Here is an 18,472-nt window from a genome sequence, read left to right as displayed (position 1 = left end):
GTGGCGAGTGAGATAGGCCGATAGTTAGTTTTGTCGGACGAGTCTCCCGTTTTATTTTTAGTTATCGGCACGACTACGGTACGCATTAGAAGATCTGGCAGATATGAGTGACACAGGCATAAATTAAATAGCATGGCCAGAACTCTTGGCAAATGCACTCCAGCAAATTTAAAATGTAGGTATGACCATAAAATACTCAATTGTATTTAAATTAGCTAGATTTAAATTTTATTAATCACTACATGTTATAAATCAAAGTCTTCAGTTCCGATCTGATCTGAGTCTGTTCTATTCTACCCCTACCCTGTCTCTACATACTAGAAATCTGTACATTTGTGCATAAATATTGTGACGATTTCTATGCAAAGAAAACCGAAACAGCAACCAAAAGCTGCAGACACCATAACAAAATCTGCATTCCTGACCAAAGGTTAAATATCTGCAGCAAAAATGCTTATTGTTTTGCTGTTAAAATATATAATAAACTTCCAAAAATATTAAAGGACCTATCTTTGAGAAAATTAAAAATTGAACTTTTTAAATTGCTACTATCTAAAATGTATTATGACGTGAATGACTATTTAAACGACAAGAAATTAGCATTATAATCTAAACGACATTGACATAAATTAATATAACTAATATAGTTTACTTCTTACAATAATTATTATTAATGTTAAATTATGAATTATTAGGTATACCTCTATAAGGAATAAAATGAAATAAACAATTAATTAATGGACTTATTGACATCTACTATTATTAAATATTATGATTACTATTATTATTGACATTTAAATGACAGTGAATTTAACATTATATTATTATAATATAGGTATAATTATTATAGTTTGACATTATTTATCTATCAGAAGTCAGAACTTAAAAAGAATATTAATAATAATAACAATCATATTGAAATAAATTATTTAATGAATCCACTTTATTACTTGACTGAAAATTGTATTGTTTATTTTATGAATAACGACAAATTGACGATGTTACTAATGATATTATTAAGAATAATAATTTATAATAAATTATTATAAATTGACGATGTTACTAATGATATTATTAAGAATAATAATTTATAATAATTTATAATAAATTTTATAATTATTATTTTCTTAATAATAAATAAATTATTAAGAAAATAATAATTGAAGACAAAAAAAAATGAATTGGAATGTATAATTATAACTCTTAATTATTTAGTTGTAAGTGACTTGTAAAATTTGCACGCCCCATTCAAAGGCAAAATAAGAGAACTGTTTACCCGACTAACAACATAATATTGTACCTTATTTTAGCAAATAAACGATTTCTTCTTCTTCTTCTTCTTCTGATCGTGGTAAAATCATGCGCTTTCCACCAATCGAAAGAATATTTCTTCGGGGGCTAAGGCATATTAATTTTTTTTTAGTTTCTGTGTGCATTTGAGTAAAATAATATTATTAACGTTTCTCAGAGGTATCGGAAATCTGGAATCTTTCGACGAAAAAGCTGCCTAAGACATAATATGAGATATTATAACTAAACTATGTAAGGCGGAAATATTCTCCTTTTCTAGATCTACAAAAAAGCTCACTATACTTATAGAATATGTCTATCCTTGAAGGTGAACTTGCTATGCTTATATTTATTTTAAGATTTTAGAAAATTGGTTATGTATAATGCGGTAAATTGTACATATAAATTACGCTGAAGTCAGCTGCTATCAACAAAAAATATATAAAGAATGAATACAGAAATAGTTAACGCGTCTATGTGTGTCCCAAAAAAAATCCAGGAGTTCCCACTATATCTCACGAATTTAATTATCAGATCATCACTTTCGTAAACATTGTACCAAATTCGGGTTGTTGTATAGTGTATATCTAAATATATAAAACTCAAAGGTGACTGACTGACATGGTAATCTATCAACGCACAGCCCAAATCACTGGACGGATCGGGCTGAAATTTGGTATGCAGATAGCTGTTATGACGTAGGCATCCGCTAAGAAAGGATTTTGATCAATTTTACCCCCAAGGGGTTAAAATAGGGCATGAAAGTTTGTATATAATAATTCTTCTTAACGCGAGCGAAGCCGCGGGTAAAAGCTCGTTATATATAAATAAACACTACAGCAACGAAGGAGTTTTGAAAATCAGACAACAAACGGTAAAACAATAACATAATCAAAGGCAAGAGTTTTTATAATAATGTGAAGATTCATGGCATTATTATAGTGATGATGATGATTAGTATAATTGACACATTGACATTTAAATATGCTTTTAGTTGTTGAAACAACGCCATAATTGCCGAATATTTATCTATAAGGATTCAAGAGTTCTCTACAGCACCTTCAGAACCAGGGTGTACTTCAGCGCAAATTCTAATTTTTTGGTAGTTTAAGCTTAAAATCCTTTAGAAAAACGTAAAATCACTATATGTTTCTTTATACATTTTAAGGAGTCCTGTCGATTTACCAAGGATTGCATCATCAGATCACCACTTTCGTGATCATGTTACCAAATTCTGGCTACATCTCATACAACAACAAAAGAAATTTGGAAATCGGTCTATAAACGACGGAGTTGTCTGCGAACCAATATAAAAAAGTGAAATATATCCTCCTCCTTTTCGGAAGTCAGTTAAAAAGTAGCCTAAGTTATGCCTTACTACATCAGCTATGTGCCAAAAAAAGTCCCGTCAAAATAGCTCCAGCCAATTCAGAGATTAGCCGGAACAAACAGACAGACAGACAGACATACAGACAAAAATTGTAAAAAATGTTGTTTTGGTGTATGTACCCTATATACATTCAGATGCATGTAGTAAAAAACGGTTCTTTCAATATTACAAACAGACACTCCAATTTTATTTATATGTATAGATGTATAGATAATATTATTAGTATAGACATGACATGACATTAATTAATTAAATTAAATATAATGGTCCTACGAAGTAAAGTTAGGAGCAGGTAAGCGGTAAACTTCTGTCTACTTATAACTTGACTGTCTTCAAAGTTTGAGATCAATATTCATGGTGATAAATCTATTTATAAGCATTCACTGCTAGGCATTATGCCAGCGTACTTATTATAACGATTTTTTGTTTTTTTTTTCTATTGCGTATGAAAATAAAAACTTTTCAAAAGTCTATTCAGGATATTCCGAACTTGGAATTACTATCTACGCAAAAACATTAAGGGCCTGTTTCACCACTTTCTGATAAAGTGCCGAATAGGCTATTCACAGCTTTTTGACAGACTCTCCATACTTTACCTATCAAGTTAACTGGTACTGGATCACAAATGTTTTGCGTAGTAATACTCGATAAATATGTAATAAAACTAAAAAAAAATACCTAAAGTTCTATATTATTTGTCAACATGTTTACAATCTTCGCTTTTCATAATATATTATAATCAGCTATTTCTATACAAAAAGATTATTGAGCATTGATATTATGAGCGCAATAGTTACTATACTCACTCAACTCTCTCCAGTGCGGGAATATCCCCGGCTTGCAGTAGTCCAGCAACGCGGATAGCAGGACCCCGCTGTTCCAGTCCGTGGTCAGGTTGGACACGCGGCACTCCGGCAGCGCCGCCTGCAGCCACGACAGCATCAGCTTCCTAAAAAGTTGGCGGAAATTATCCATAAAAGGTTCAATCAAAAGTATTACCATAAGGCGCTTTGCAGACAATGGGGCGGGGCGGGCTTTTTGTCCGCGAACATGCCGCGCAGCCAATGCGCGATCTTTTTGCCCGCCGTTTGCGTCAGTAATAATATAGGCTTCCCTTAGTGCGATAGCTCGCGGTGAAATTGACCGGCCCGCCCCACCCCGTCGTCTGCAAAGCGCCTAAAGGGATACATAACATCGAAATCGAAAAAAAAATGTTTATTTTACAAAATATCGAAGGTAAAAACCCCTTAAAGAGAGAGAAAGATATCTGTTTATTAGATATTTTTTGCTCCTTTGTTTTTCTCTAAAGATTTTACTGCAGTTTTGTAGTTGAAATAAGTACAGTTAAATAACTACTGATTTGAAAGGCACTAAACTTATCGTTATGTCGATATTCCGTTGTCATAAAATTGGACTCCAAATCTAAGTACCCCGTTGCCTTCTAGCACGGTTTTATGGTCTTTGCTTAAAGAGATCTCCCTGGATAAGAATGAAAAAAAAACATTTTCTATGAAATTCTTGAGAAATAAATGTAACAGGAGAGGGAGAAAAGACAAACCTGTCCTGGAAATATTGTTAGCGATATAAAAATTCATTTGAAAAGCAAACTATTAAGGCTATTCACGAGAACGCTCGTCTCTTAAGAACCTATCACTTGAGATCTACAAGCCACTCAGCTAAGCATCATCAGAGTAAAGTTGAAAAATATTGTTACAACCTATTCAATTTTCATTTTTCATATTGATATATTTTTATGAGCTGATACCAAATTGGATATCAAAGTATTGCATGGCAGCACAAAATACACAAACAAAAAAAAATAACTTTCTCACTTATTTTTTTTTGTTTGTGTATATAGAAATTGAAAAAAAAAACGATAAAAACTCTGACAAATTTATAAGTAGTGTGCGAGTCGATGATGGTGAAATATTTCAAAACATTCCACTACTTTCAAATAAAAATTTAAAAAAGCTATACTTATTGAAATCGATATGGATGCTGCCTCGGATAGACACCCATATTATTTACTGATGCACTATTTTTTCGAAAGCGAGTGAAAGAAACGTGGAGCAATACGTCTTCAATAGACACTAGATATGTGACCGCGCTTTGCTCGGTATTAGATAAAACACGAATATAATGTCATTTTCTAAAAATGATTCCCAGCTAGATCGATTTGTCGCCCCCGAAACCCCCTATATAAGTACCTATACTAAATTTCATGAAAATCGTTGGAGCCGATTCCGAGATTCCAATTATATATAATATACAAGAATTGCTCGTTTAAAGATATAAGATTAGACACATTCCTTTTCTATCCCGCGACCGGACTATAGTAGCTAACTGAGTTGTAACTTGTAACGATGTGCAAACACCGACACATCGGAACGCGTAAATGGTCTGAGACGCCATATTCGTCCAACATCCTGTTCATTAATAATTAAAACAAGCCTAAATAGATTATAGTGAAACTTAGTTTCTCTGATAATAATTATTAAGTCGAATGTGGTACTAAATGCGTTTTCTACGAGTAAGTACCCATAGTTTTAAATTTTAAAAGGTTCGGCTAGTACATTTTTTAAAATTAGAATGACTCTTATTCATCGTTTCCAAGTTTAACTGCAGCCGCAATTTTGGCCTCACACAGCCGGAATTTCATAATCGGAAATTCATATTCTTACAGATCGATCTATGAAATTCATAATCTGAAAAAATCAGACTGTGTGTGGAGCGTACTGATATTTTATGGTATTCCGGTCTTTCTGAATTAATAATATGAATTGCCGATTATGAAATTCCGGCTGTGTGAGGCCAGCCTTATAGTGGAACATTAATTACATAAAATACACACACTGGCAAAATTAGAGAAACAGAACAAAATTTTCAATTTTTTGGAAATTGTTCACTGTTTTTTATAAATTTATTTATTTAATTAGGTACTAATTGATTATTAAAAAATAAATTTTATATAAATTTAGGGCATAAAAACGTGAAAAATAGAAAAAAATCGGCAAAAATCTAAATTTAAGAAAATCTTTGAAATTTCAGTAGTACAATAAACTTTTGACGACAAGCCTCTTACATTAGCTCGTCAAACTATTCATTAAATTGAAGATTAATCATAATTATATGTCTCTGAGCGCAGCAGTAAAATATTAGCACATTAAAACCTTAACTGTTTAGTGTTTAGTGATTCTGTATTTGAATACTTATCATTACTTTCACTTAAAAAAAGTTGCGTAATTTGAATTTGGGACTCGAAATATTATCGTTGGGTTCACTATTTTATCAATGGCGCATTGGAATACATTAATATAATTTCAGCCGAGTCTCTGCCAGTAAAAATTATGTAAAATTTTAAATCAATTTAATTACCTCAACAATCAACATGCTAGGAAATAATAAAAATATAATTTCTGTTTTGAAGTTACGTAATGATTAATGAAGTATGATTAATTAGTTTTACATCGGAATATAAAATATATACTTTTAATAATAATCGCATTTATTATTAAGTATATATTTTATATTCCGATGTGTGTGGCTGAACCAATTTTAATGAAAATTGATGTAGTCACAGTATAGCAATATGACATATGACTAATATTGCTATACTGTGATGTAGTCCTACTCCTGCGCCGATTTATATTTTTTATGAGTGTAGGCCACTTTATTTCCTCCGCCCCATATACGACATCAATCGGCCGCCTATAGGCCGCGGCCTATACGACTTATTTACAAATCTGGGGCTGAGCTCCAGTAAAGGTCTCTGGATATAGTTGCGCTTAAAAGTAGCCTATATCTTGTGGTCTAGTTTATTTCTGAGACTTTCATCAAAATTAGCCTGCAGTAATTTCGGAGCCTGAGCCATTGCAAACTAACAATAAATCTTGATAATATTATTATGAAGATAGACAACTAGTTTCAGTAACGGCAATAATATTTGAACAACAAAATTTGTTATTTAACATAATATCAGTAAACATTTTATGATTCCATTTCAACATTTTCACAACGATAACTTTTCGGTTAACGGACCAGCGATTCGTATGGAACTTCAAAAACAGATGCATTTGAGCAATATGAGCTAGCCTTTTCACAAGTTAGGCGAACGTGTAAGGAGATAGTTAATATTTATTACGAATTTTGATGATTGTTTAATCAGTGAATTCATTTTAATTTAGAATAAGACTTAACTATGCTGTACTCGGCGAAACGAGGCGGTATCGTTCATATTATGTTGTCCGCAAGTTTACACATGCGATTTTTTTTCATGCGGTATCTCCAAAGTCCAATCAACACCTCCAATACAAGGCAGACTTTTGCACTTTTGCTTATGCTACCTACGGGCGTATATATAGTTTGGTAAGGGGGGGGGGGTCCCTAACGTAAAAAACGGCCAAGTGCGAGTTGGACTCGCCCATGAAGGGTTCCACAGCAGCAAATAGGTAACGTGTTTAGGAAAACAAAAGTAGGTACTTAAGTATTTTTTTTAAATTTGAATATCGGAATGTTGATATATTTATTTATTTAAAAAAAGTAATACGCTCCCAGTATAATAATACTTAATTATTTTCACAAGTAAGATGGATATTAATGGGGGGGGGGGGGGGTCCGGATCCCCAGGACCCCCCCTTATATACGCCCATGATGCTACCAGTAACAAATAGTTTAACTCGTAAATCATAATATTAAAGAAAGTAGTTAGATTAATGGTTTAGGTAGAACCTATTTACCTCTGGATATAATAGATAACATACTAAATGACGTGTGCAACTTCATTACGCCAAAATAAGTTTATCGCGAGGGGACCGTAAATTTTTCCGGGTAAAAAGTATCGTAATATTATGTCCTTAGCCGTAAAGTATAATCCCACCAAAACATTAAATGTAAAAAGGATTTAAATTACAAAATAAGTTGAAGGCTTGGCTTGAATGTTGTGATCTGAAAACTTTTATAGATAGATTCAGCGACCACAATAGATTGCATGGCTATGCAATATTTTGCTTGGATCCTTTTTACATTTGATGTTTTGGTGGCATTTCATTTCTTTTTTTAAGGTTTCTTTTCTTTTCAGGTCACGTTAAAACTTTTCTGTACTTAGCTAAGCACCCATTCTCTATCTCTAGGTATATATTCTAGGTCGTAAAATTAATTGATAATAACAGGTAGGTACTTCTACAAAGTACAAATTCTATGACGATAGCCCAACAACTTTTGAACTTTCAGGAGGTTATTCGTGCACCGATGTTACTTTCGATTGAGTATTACGACCTATCCCGGATTTTTTTAAACCATAATAATTATACTCAGCAAACAAGCGATACCGCGATATAAAGGGAGTGCTACACCATCTATCGAGCGAGTATGGAGTGTACATCGTAATTCGCAGTTCTGATTTCATTTATATTTTAATCGAATTTAATTATCATAGTTAATTTTTCCTTACACTATTTTTCCTTTTGTACGTAAAATAATTATTATGAAGTCGAAACTCATTTTTAATGTTCTTGCAAAGCACAGAAATGGATACTAGATCAATGGATATATATGTGGCTTTGCAACACAGAAAATGTTCTGTGTTGCAAAGCCACAAACATAAAAATCTTTTCTTTTATTTAAAAAAGTTATATTATACTTTTCAGTTTTTAGGTTTCCTCGCCCAAAGGATGAAAACGGGAGCCTATTCCTAATGAGTCTAGACTTCGCTGTCTGTCTGTCGTCCGTCGGTGTGTCACGAGGCTAGATCTCGAGAACCGCAATAGCTAGATATTTTAATTTTTTACAAATTATGTACTTTTGTTGTCGCTATAAAAGCTAATAGTCCAACTAAAATAAAATAAATGATTAATCGGGGATCTCATACAACAAACACGTTTTTTTGCCCTTTTTTGCTCTATATCCATAATGGTAAAAGTAAGGTTTTTGAAAATTTCAGAAAACACTTAATTGTATTTCAGCTTTAATAGTAAGTAATAAAAAATACATAAACTTGTGATTTAAGGGGGCCTCCCATACAAATTTACGGTACGGAACCCTGTGTACGCCAGTCCGACTCGCACTTGGCCAGTTTCATAATTTTTCCTTTCATTGTGGATAACAACCTACCTTGTTGCCAAATTTCAAGGTTCTAAGTCTGCTAGAAGTACCATAGAATTTTGATGATCTGTCAGTCAGTGAGTGACAAAATGTAGTAACTTTGATCATCCGTAACTATTAAACTATTTATCAAAATGTTATGTAATTTGGAGGTTAAGCTAGTTTTAATACTTGCTCCTAGTCACCGAAATTCTAAATCCCTAGTTTTGTTAACATGGAAGATAAAGGGGGTGTGAAAAAGCCGCGAACCGCTTCGAGAAAAGTATGCTACGGCCGTGCCTTTGCTAAAAAGCTTGGCTGGAGCACTGCCGTGCTCCCACATTTCCATCGAACCCCTGTTCAGCGGTGTTTGGGCGAGAAGTGGTAACTAAAAGACAGACACACTTTCACATTTATAACATACTAGATGACGCCCGCAACTCTGTTGCGCCAAAATTCGTTTATCGCGCGGGAATCGTACATTTTCTGGGATAAAAAGTATCCTATGTCCTTTCCCGGGACTCAAAGTATCTCCATGCCAAATTTCAGCAAAATCGGTTCAGCGGTTTGGGCGTGAAGAGGTAACAGACAGACAGACAGACACACTTTCGCATTTATAATATTAGTATGGATATGGATAGCATAGCATGGATACCAGCGGAAAACCGACACGAAAAATCCCTTTTCCGATATGTCCGTACAGTATCGAGTTGCACACAGTGATCTAGCGCGAGAGCCGGGAGCCCGTTTACTTGAGCTCATGCGTGAAAACCGCATTCCGCGTACACTACTCCTATCTGTAACTTGCAGCCTAAATACAGACGCCATGTTAGAGGCGCCATGTTTGTTTGCTTTATTCATTTGTTTTTAGGGTAAAAATGGAAAGGTTTTACTGAGGCTTCCGTTCAGCAGTCCGTCTATCCATTACAAGGTATCCTTTTAAGGATAACAGGTGATATGACTATATTGACGCGTAAACAAATAACAATATTGAATATATTATGTACCTAAAAAGTAAACATACCTACGCATGCTTTGTTATGAAATATCTCGAAAGATTATAAAAACATATTAATTATAAATTCCTTTATAAAATACCGACGGAGATCGGGCAATAATTATAATTTATAACTTAACAATTTATGCTGCATCATTAAGCAATTATCGCCATTGTGATCGTAAACGCGTAATAAATATAGTCGGTAAAACATACCTTGGGGGGAACTTGCTCCTGCCGATCTGGTATCGCATGATTAGGGACCAAATTAGTCCCAATATCAGCTTCAAATTCCCATTAACGATATCCACGTTCCCTGAAACAGCAAACACGTTTAGGATAAACATGGGATTAACTCATTTCGTTATCTTCACTTCCATTATGGGATGAATTTCATTTTGGGATAAAAATCATATTTGCCATTATAATTGTATTGCATGGGGTAGGATTAATCCGGATGTAAACGAAACGAAAAGAGGCTACTCATTTTTCGCATGCGTTATTAAAAATATATCACAAATATAATTTCGTCGTGAATACTTTTATCAAAAGATTTATATTATATATAATGTGCATGAAAAACATTGAAGTCACGTTTTCAATATCTTTCGGTAATCGTCATTTTTTTTCATACATCCTCCGCATATCAGAAACAAACGGATCATCCGTCATTGAAATTTTTCTCATATAAGTATTAATTATTTTAAAAACTACCCACGAATTCATAAGAGTATTGAGCTCACTTCAAGCCATAAAGAATCTCTATAGAAACCGTAAAGAATCTCTTATCTGGAACCTGGATGATCAAGATGAAAACCTGGAAATTGCGTACAAGAATGCCCATGGGAAAGTTCTTATCTCTCGCTCCCTTTTATTCTTTTCTTGGCGCAATAAAACTTTTGTATTGCAGAATTTCTTGGTTTTCGACTCTCGAGCGATGTGCGTAGTCCCTTAATATTAGCATAACGCGTCAACTTTTCGTGAAACACATTAAATTTTTCATACTTTTGTGCTCCAACGATCCGAGTTTATCAGAGTTGATGTGGAGTTTTATTGGTATTTAAGTCACTTAAAATATGTTTATTTAACACAACTTTATTATGCTACACTGCTATTACATTATTTAAGATTACTGCAATTGCCTCTACATAATTATAAGGGCGCTTTTCCTGTCATGCATGTTGTCACCACGCTCGGATTTTGTCCGCATGCAGGCATGCGCACGTGTTACTCGCTTGGTAGGAAAAACATCTAAGAAATTATGGGCAGAGAGCAACTTTCATGCTGACCAGATCCGCACGCGGATGACACGCATGGCAGGAAAAGGGCTCTACGAGTAGCCCTACTATGCGAATTATAATACCTATGGGACAAAGTAGGGCACAAATTACAAAGACTGTCAAACCCTTGTCTTCGCGTGTGTTGGTTATAGTCGGATTAAAATCATGTTTATTGCCCAGTTTCGATTTTGTGATACGGTAGTTTAACTTTTTACTAGTCGTCGCTACGCCTGCCAAATCCTGTATGTGTTTTAAGTGAAATTTTCAGTGGTAAACAATAAACTATATTATTTAATGATGGTTGGACTTATCAATAAACGAAAAATGCTGTATGGTGGCAAATCTTATTATGTATGAACAATTGATAACAACAACCTTTAATTTATTGAGATCAATCATATAAAATAGTTTATTGTCTACCCCTGTGAGTAAAAACACATATCTACAATATATTTTGACAGGCGCAACGACGTAGTGCTTTTAATTTTTTGGCTATTGCAAAAACGTTAACAGATCAACAACGCTGTTGAAAAGAAAACTCCTGAAAAAACGTCGGAAACCTCGCATATAACAATCCATACTTACTTACTATGTAACACTAATAATATTATAATTATGCGAAAATGTGTCTGTCTGTCTGTTAACTCTTCACGCCCAGACCGCTGAGCCGATTTTGCTGAAATTTGGTATGGAGATAGTTTGAGTCCCGGAAAAGGACATAGGATACTATTTAGCCCGGAAAAATGTACGATTCCCGCTTGATAAAAGTTTTGGCGGAACGGAGTTCTCATCATCATCTAGTAATAATCTTTACGTCTTTACTTTTTTACATCTTTACGTATCAATTACAGTAAATCTACTTCTGAGTGAGTTAGTATAGCTAACAAGAATATCTTTTGTTATGGTACCCTAGAAAAGTATAATATCTAAGTAGACGACGCCCGATGAACTCAGTTGCGTCATAGTTTGTTTATTGCGCGGAAATCGTACATTTTTCCGGGATAAAAAGTATCCTATGTCCTTTCCCGGGATACAAAGAAACTTCATATCCATCAAAATCGGTTCAGCGGTTTGGGTGTGAAGGGGTAACAGAGAGATAGACAGAGTAACATACTGACAGACACACTTCCCCACATTTATAATCTTAGTATGGATGTATAATTTTTCTTACCGATATTAACTAGTTTGACGCCATCGTCCTCTATCGCCTGGAGAGCTGTAGTGACGTTCTCCAGGCGGTGGTGCTGGTTCGTGGGCTTGGAGTTCCAGCCCTTCAGCCGCCGCCCCTGGAGCGCCTCCACCAGCGAACACAGAACTGTCCCATCTCTGAGGTCTTCTACTAAGTCGACCACCTGCAAAAGAGTTGAAGGTCAGAGGATTGCAGTTTACTTTATAGTTTGTATGGTACATAATAAACTAGATGACGCCTGCAACTCCGTTGCACCAGAACTCATTTATCGCGCGGGAACCGTACATTTTTCTGGGTAAAAATATCCTATGTCCTTTCCTGCGACTCGAAGTATCGCCATAAAAAAATTGGTTGAGCGGTTTAAGCGTAAAGAGAGACAGACAGACGGACAGACAGAACAATTCCGCATTTATATTAGTATGGATTTTATGTCAACTTCGAAAGAAGGATAAGAACATAATGGTGTCATCACTTTAAAATGTCAACAACGGTTTTTTAAAGATACGATTTGGCTATGGCGTAGCCAATCATAGTCAATCTGTGTGAATGACTGATGAATAACGATGAGTCATCACCATATTTCACCGTCGGGTAGGTCAATTCCTATCCCACGTGTGATTAAAAAATTCGTCATATTGACATTTTAATCTTGCATTAAGAACTGTATGACATAATCACCTTAATGTTCATAGGCTTTAGGGTCTCATTGACCCAGTTCCGGAACGTGTTGGCCTGTATCTCGACCCACAGGTCCTCGTGGCCTTTGATGGCCATGGCCTTGGCCGCGGTGCCCTCTGGGCTGCGGGCGGCCAGGCCGGCCTGCGTGATGCGGCCCGCGGACCCCTCCGGCGTGTGGGCCTTCAGCCCCTGGTTCGTCACCCGAACCCCCTCCATGGTGTTCACTGAAGTTTCTTCATTATTTTATCGTTACGCTTACGACCTGGGAATAATAATAATATAAGATTTAGATTAAAATATGTAAAAAATAGAGTGCTTGCATCAGACATTTCAGAAAATTTAAGTTTGTGAGACTATGCGTGTCTCGCACCTATTTATAAAAAATATTAAAAACCTGTTTGTTTTAAATCGTTATAATTTATTCAGATATTATTTTTATACTATAAAAATAATATCTGAATAAATTATAACGATTTATACAGATAATATTATGACGATCATTTTATGTTATTTTATTTTTACTATTAATTAATTTACGTAACTTTGTCACATTATAACTTCCTCTTAAAATATTATTATTAAATTTTTTTGTTTTAATTATTACGAAGTAGCTAATTAAATCCTACAGTGGATTGCACGCTCTCGTATAAAAATAGAAAACACAATATTTATGCGAATGGGTTATGGCTTGGCGACAGCTGTGAACATGAATTTTCCACCGCGCAGTTACCAATCAATGTCATGAAAAGCCACAGGGAAAAGTTAGCAATGTGAGAATTATAGTGTAATCTTTGTTTACGTTTTTAAATGACAATGAGTGTTTTTAAATTGGTTTCCTGCCTGTTGGCATGTCGTAGAAAGTGTTGGGAATTCTCTTCGACTCATTTTGCAAACACGAGTCTGTCCACCACCCGCTTCAGATTTGTCTGGCCTGCATTCTAGTGACTAGTGAGAAATGAAATATCCCTCCTCCCTCCCTCCCTCCTCCCTCCTAAACCCTCCTTGGCAACCAAATCTTTGACGACCTCTGTGGCTCCATGGTTGAGCGTGTAGCGGCTCAAAGCCGGTGGTCGCGGGTTCTTATCCCGCCGACGCGACAGAACGAAAGTTTTCGGTGTTCTTGGGTCATGGATGTGTATAATGTGTATGATATAATACAAACCTTAAATATAAGTATAAAAGTATTAAATATAATAGTCTAGTACCCGTAACAGGAACTTAGCATGGGACCAGACTGACGTTGTGTGAAGCGTCCATAGATAGGTATTATATGAATTATTATTAATCTTTTATACAGGTTAAAAGGAATCTAGAGTTTTTAGACCAAATCCCCATTGGCTGGTATCTAAAAATGTTTTATCTCCCGACTACCGGGAGTCCTAGCCAGTCCGTAGGGTCGTTTATAGGGCGGTAAAAATTATTATCCCTGCAGACTGCTTAGGTTTTATTGCCATGGTATCAATGGAATGGGAATAGAAAACACTGATCATCGTGATATTTGATACATATTTCTTCTAAAGTGATTTCAACACCAATCGAAAGTTTATTGATTGAAAAAATAGGCAAAGAGATAATATTATACTGTGATGTCCAACAACATATTGTTATATCTCTTTGCCTATTTTTTCAGCTTAGAAAAAAAAACAAATACGGGAATTATAAATAAGTCCATGTATACTCGTAATTGTTAGTTTAAATTTTAAATATTTGAAAGCTTCACTTCGAAGTAGTAGTCTAGTATAAAATCGGCCAAGTGCGATTTCGACTCGCGCACGAAGGGTTCCGTACCACAGGTAGAGCAAAAATAGGTAATGTTTTTTTGTATGGGAGTCCGACTTAATTATTTCATTTATTTAAATTTTATTATAATTTATTAAATTACAAATAAAATTGGGTATTTCTTGAATATTTCAAGTGCCTACGTATTGCCGTTATTGATATTGAAAAAAAAATCAAGATTGTTGTATGGGAGCCCCCTTAAATATTTAATTTATTTTGTTTTTAGTCCTTGTTGCTATAGCGGCAACAGATATACAGAATCTATGAAAATTTCAGAATTATAGCTATAGCGGTTCTTGAGTTACGGCCTGGAGACAGACAGACAGATGGACAGACAAACAGAACGACAGACATCGTCTTAGTAATAGAGTCCCGTTTTTACCCTTTGGGTACGGAACCCTAATAAAGGCACAAGATAAATCAAGCGTATTCTCACATCGATTTTATGTAAGACCATGCACTATGCAGGTATAGATTATATGTCACTCAATAATTATGGGTAGGTGTTCAGACCATAAAGTTAATATACCTAGCGGAATAGAGAAACAAACTTGAGCTGTCAAACGTAACCGAAATTGGTTTCATCTGTGTGTAAAAATATGTGTACGTATACACTTACACAAGCATGATTGAACATGATTTCTATGAGATTAAATTGTCAACTTGCGGCATGTGCCGACTGGACGTCAAAAAAAGAGTGCTGCTGTCATGTATCCCACGTCTCTTTTTACCTCGCAGTGTTACTGATAGTGACATCTCTCTTGCTCAGGCCTTTGTTTCTCTATTCCGCTAGGTATATTAACTTTATGGTACAGATTTACAAATAAGAATTGTTTTAAGATATTATTGCTTAGCTTTAATCGCGGGCTTTGAGCGCGGCGACCAAATCAAGAAATTCCGTAACAAAAAAATACCTAGCACACCCCACTCCAACCGGCACAGTAGAGCATTCGATACGGCGTTGCCAGACTTCGGCACGGTGTTTGTGTTCGTGCGACTAGACCTATGCGAATTATAATTGCATTGCAACAAACTTTTTTTTATTTAAGTAATTTGCAGGAATTCTCGTGCACTCAAGAAAAATATCAATGTATTATCCAACTTTGTCCATTATTATTTATTAGATAGTCGCCGGTTCTAATCAAAGATTCAATTACTTCTTTCAAAGTTTTCACTTGGGGATTAATTGATTGAAAAGGGAAACGTTCAGGATGCGAGTAATTATAATGGGAGGCCGACGGTCCCACCGGGATACAGGTACCGTGACAAATACGGGGCTTAGACCTTTTCGGCGAATATATCTTGCTAGCCCGGCAAATGTTGTTTAGCCATATACATATAATACTCTTGTATATTCATTTACAATTCTTGTATATTCATTTATATTAAAGCTGATTATCGGATGAAATTTAACTTAATATTACTTAGGACTTTTCCCGCATCAGTAGTCTGTTCTGAAATCAACTATCATTTATCATGTACCACAAAAATTGGCGAACCCTCCTAACCTTTGCAGTAATGAAGCGAGATAAAATATAACGATCGCGGCACAAGTTGTAAATATATAAAGCAAACAAACGGAGACCTGTTAAATAAAACACATAAAATCGTACATAAAGCCAATAGAATTAAACAGGTGGGCCTGTCGGCAAATTGTGTCCTCGGTACGCGTACGCACTACGCACTTAGATACGAAAGTTGTCGGCCGGCTGGTCGCTGTTAAGTATGTGTACTAACCCCCGGATATTTTTTTTTTGTTGAATTACTAGCGACCCGCCCTGGCTTCGCATGGGTATAAAGTATAATATAGCCTATGTATAATATATATACTTAATGTATAATATAGCCACTCACCAAAAAACGATTAAAATCTATTCGGAAGTTGAAATTTTGTTCTAAATGATCTATAGAACATAGCTGAATTCATAACTCAAAACGTAATTTTTTGTGGGATCCAACTATGATAATTATTATTTATTGCATTTGAATCATAATAATATTAATATTTTTTACGAGATAACGCCTGCAACTCCATTCAGCTTTGGCGCAGCGGAGTTGCGGGCGTTTATTGCGCGGGAACCGTACATTTTTCCGATATAAGAAAAGTATCCTACATCCTTCCTTCGTCCCGAGACATAAAGTATCTCCATATCCAGCAAAATATTATTTATTATAGCGCTTGCTTCCATAGAGTTTCTTTTTTAGAATTTATTAAACTAAAATATGCGTGCGGCTTCCTTCTTTTACAAACAGTATCCGCGGTGATTTTATATTTTCCCACTATAAAAAGTCTTACAGCAGTCAATACTCTATGTCTATGCCTAATATAATAAAAATTGGCCCAGTAGCTTATTTTTTGTACTAATTAGAAAAGATTTACATTTTTTATTTTTATCAACTCTTTATTTATATAATAAAGAGTTAATAAAAGTTGTGCGTTTATATCATAATAATAGAAACAAATTACAAAATGTATTATTATGACTGTACTAGATTTTGGAACAGACACGCAACAGTGATTTCATTAAAGTAAACACGATGCCTGCGTCGCGTCTTCGCGTCGCTTAGTGTGTAAGTAATCTTTAGAGCCTCTGCCGAAATCAATATTGGTTTTCTGAGTTTTCCTTGTCTCTCATAAAATTGGAAGGCCATTGAGTTATTTCCTTTAGGAAATAAACGTATTTATAACTCTATTTTTTTTTTCTTAAATAAACTGCTCGCAGAAACAGCCTACAATTTATTTCAACTTGATTTTGCTTCCTTTGATTCGTTTCGTAGAAATCGCGGCAATGGTAACAGTTGCTCGTAAAAGATGACATTTTGTACGAAAGTCGAAATTTGGTGCGACTTTGCATGACCGACACCCAAAGTGAAAATATGCAAATTGTAAAAGAGAGTCAGCTACACCTGATATATGACGCTAAAACTTTATTAAACTTTAAGTTTAAAATATATAAGTACTCTAGAGTGGTACAGAGTCCCAAAAATGAGCATTTTTTTATGAAATAAGGGGGCAAACGAGCAAACAGGTCACCTGATGGAAAGCAACTTCCGTCGCCCATAGACACTCGCAGCATCAGAAGAGCTGCAGGTTCGTTGCCGGCCTTTTAAGAGGGAATAGGGTAATACGGGAGGGTAGGGATGAGAAGGGAAGGGAATAGGGTAGGGTAGGGAAGGGAATAGGGTAGGGGATTGGGCCTCCGAAAAACTCACTCACTCGGCGAAACACAGCGCAAGCGCTATTTCACGCCGGTTTTCTGTGAGAACGTGGTATTTTTCCGGTCGAGCCGGCCCGTTCGTGCCGAAGCATGGCTCTCCCACGTATACATATAGGTACTAACGAATACTCTCTATACTAACGACTCCGTGGTCTAGTGGTATAGAGCGCGGCTCTTGACTCGGAGGTCGTGGGTTCGATTCCCGCGTTGGAAACATGTTATTTCCAAGTTTGGTTAGGACAATGCAGGCTGATCACCTGATTGTCTGACAAGTAAGATGATCCATGCGTCGGATGGGCATGTAAAAAGTCTGTCCTGCGCCTGATCTCTCGCCAGTCGTGTCGGTCGTCCGTCCCACTGGGTTATGAGAGTAAAGGAATAGAGAGTGCTCTTGTGTACTGCGCACACACTTGGGCACTATAAAAATTACTCTTGCGTAGCTGGCCTGGTTTCAATGAAACCGGCCACCGTCACCGAAACCGGTGTGGGAGCTATTATTATTATACTAACGACTCCTCGTGTATCATGAAAATTCATTAGCAAGCAAAAAGGTTTGAAAAAGGTACGTATCAA

At 35.6% G+C, this 18,472-nt stretch overlaps 1 protein-coding gene across 2 annotated transcripts in view; it reads right to left on the bottom strand.

Annotated features, from left to right (window-relative positions):
• Positions 1-18,472, bottom strand: part of LOC121729811 (filamin-C) — a 149,398-nt gene that overhangs the window by 117,291 nt on the left and 13,635 nt on the right. For both annotated transcript variants that reach the window (XM_042118440.1, XM_042118441.1), the window contains 4 exons: positions 12,903-13,164; positions 12,207-12,387; positions 9,972-10,071; positions 3,487-3,629 (listed from right to left, as the gene is read on the bottom strand). In XM_042118440.1, coding sequence (XP_041974374.1) covers positions 3,487-3,629; positions 9,972-10,071; positions 12,207-12,387; positions 12,903-13,118 — 640 coding nt within the window. In that variant the 5' untranslated portion in view covers positions 13,119-13,164. The remainder of the gene's footprint in view (positions 1-3,486; positions 3,630-9,971; positions 10,072-12,206; positions 12,388-12,902; positions 13,165-18,472) is intronic.

This window comes from Aricia agestis, chromosome 8 (genome assembly GCF_905147365.1).
Source record: "Aricia agestis chromosome 8, ilAriAges1.1, whole genome shotgun sequence".
Classification (NCBI taxonomy): Eukaryota; Metazoa; Arthropoda; class Insecta; order Lepidoptera; family Lycaenidae; genus Aricia; species Aricia agestis.
Note: the sequence above shows the minus strand (reverse complement) of the source record. Positions and strands in the feature narration are given on the sequence as shown.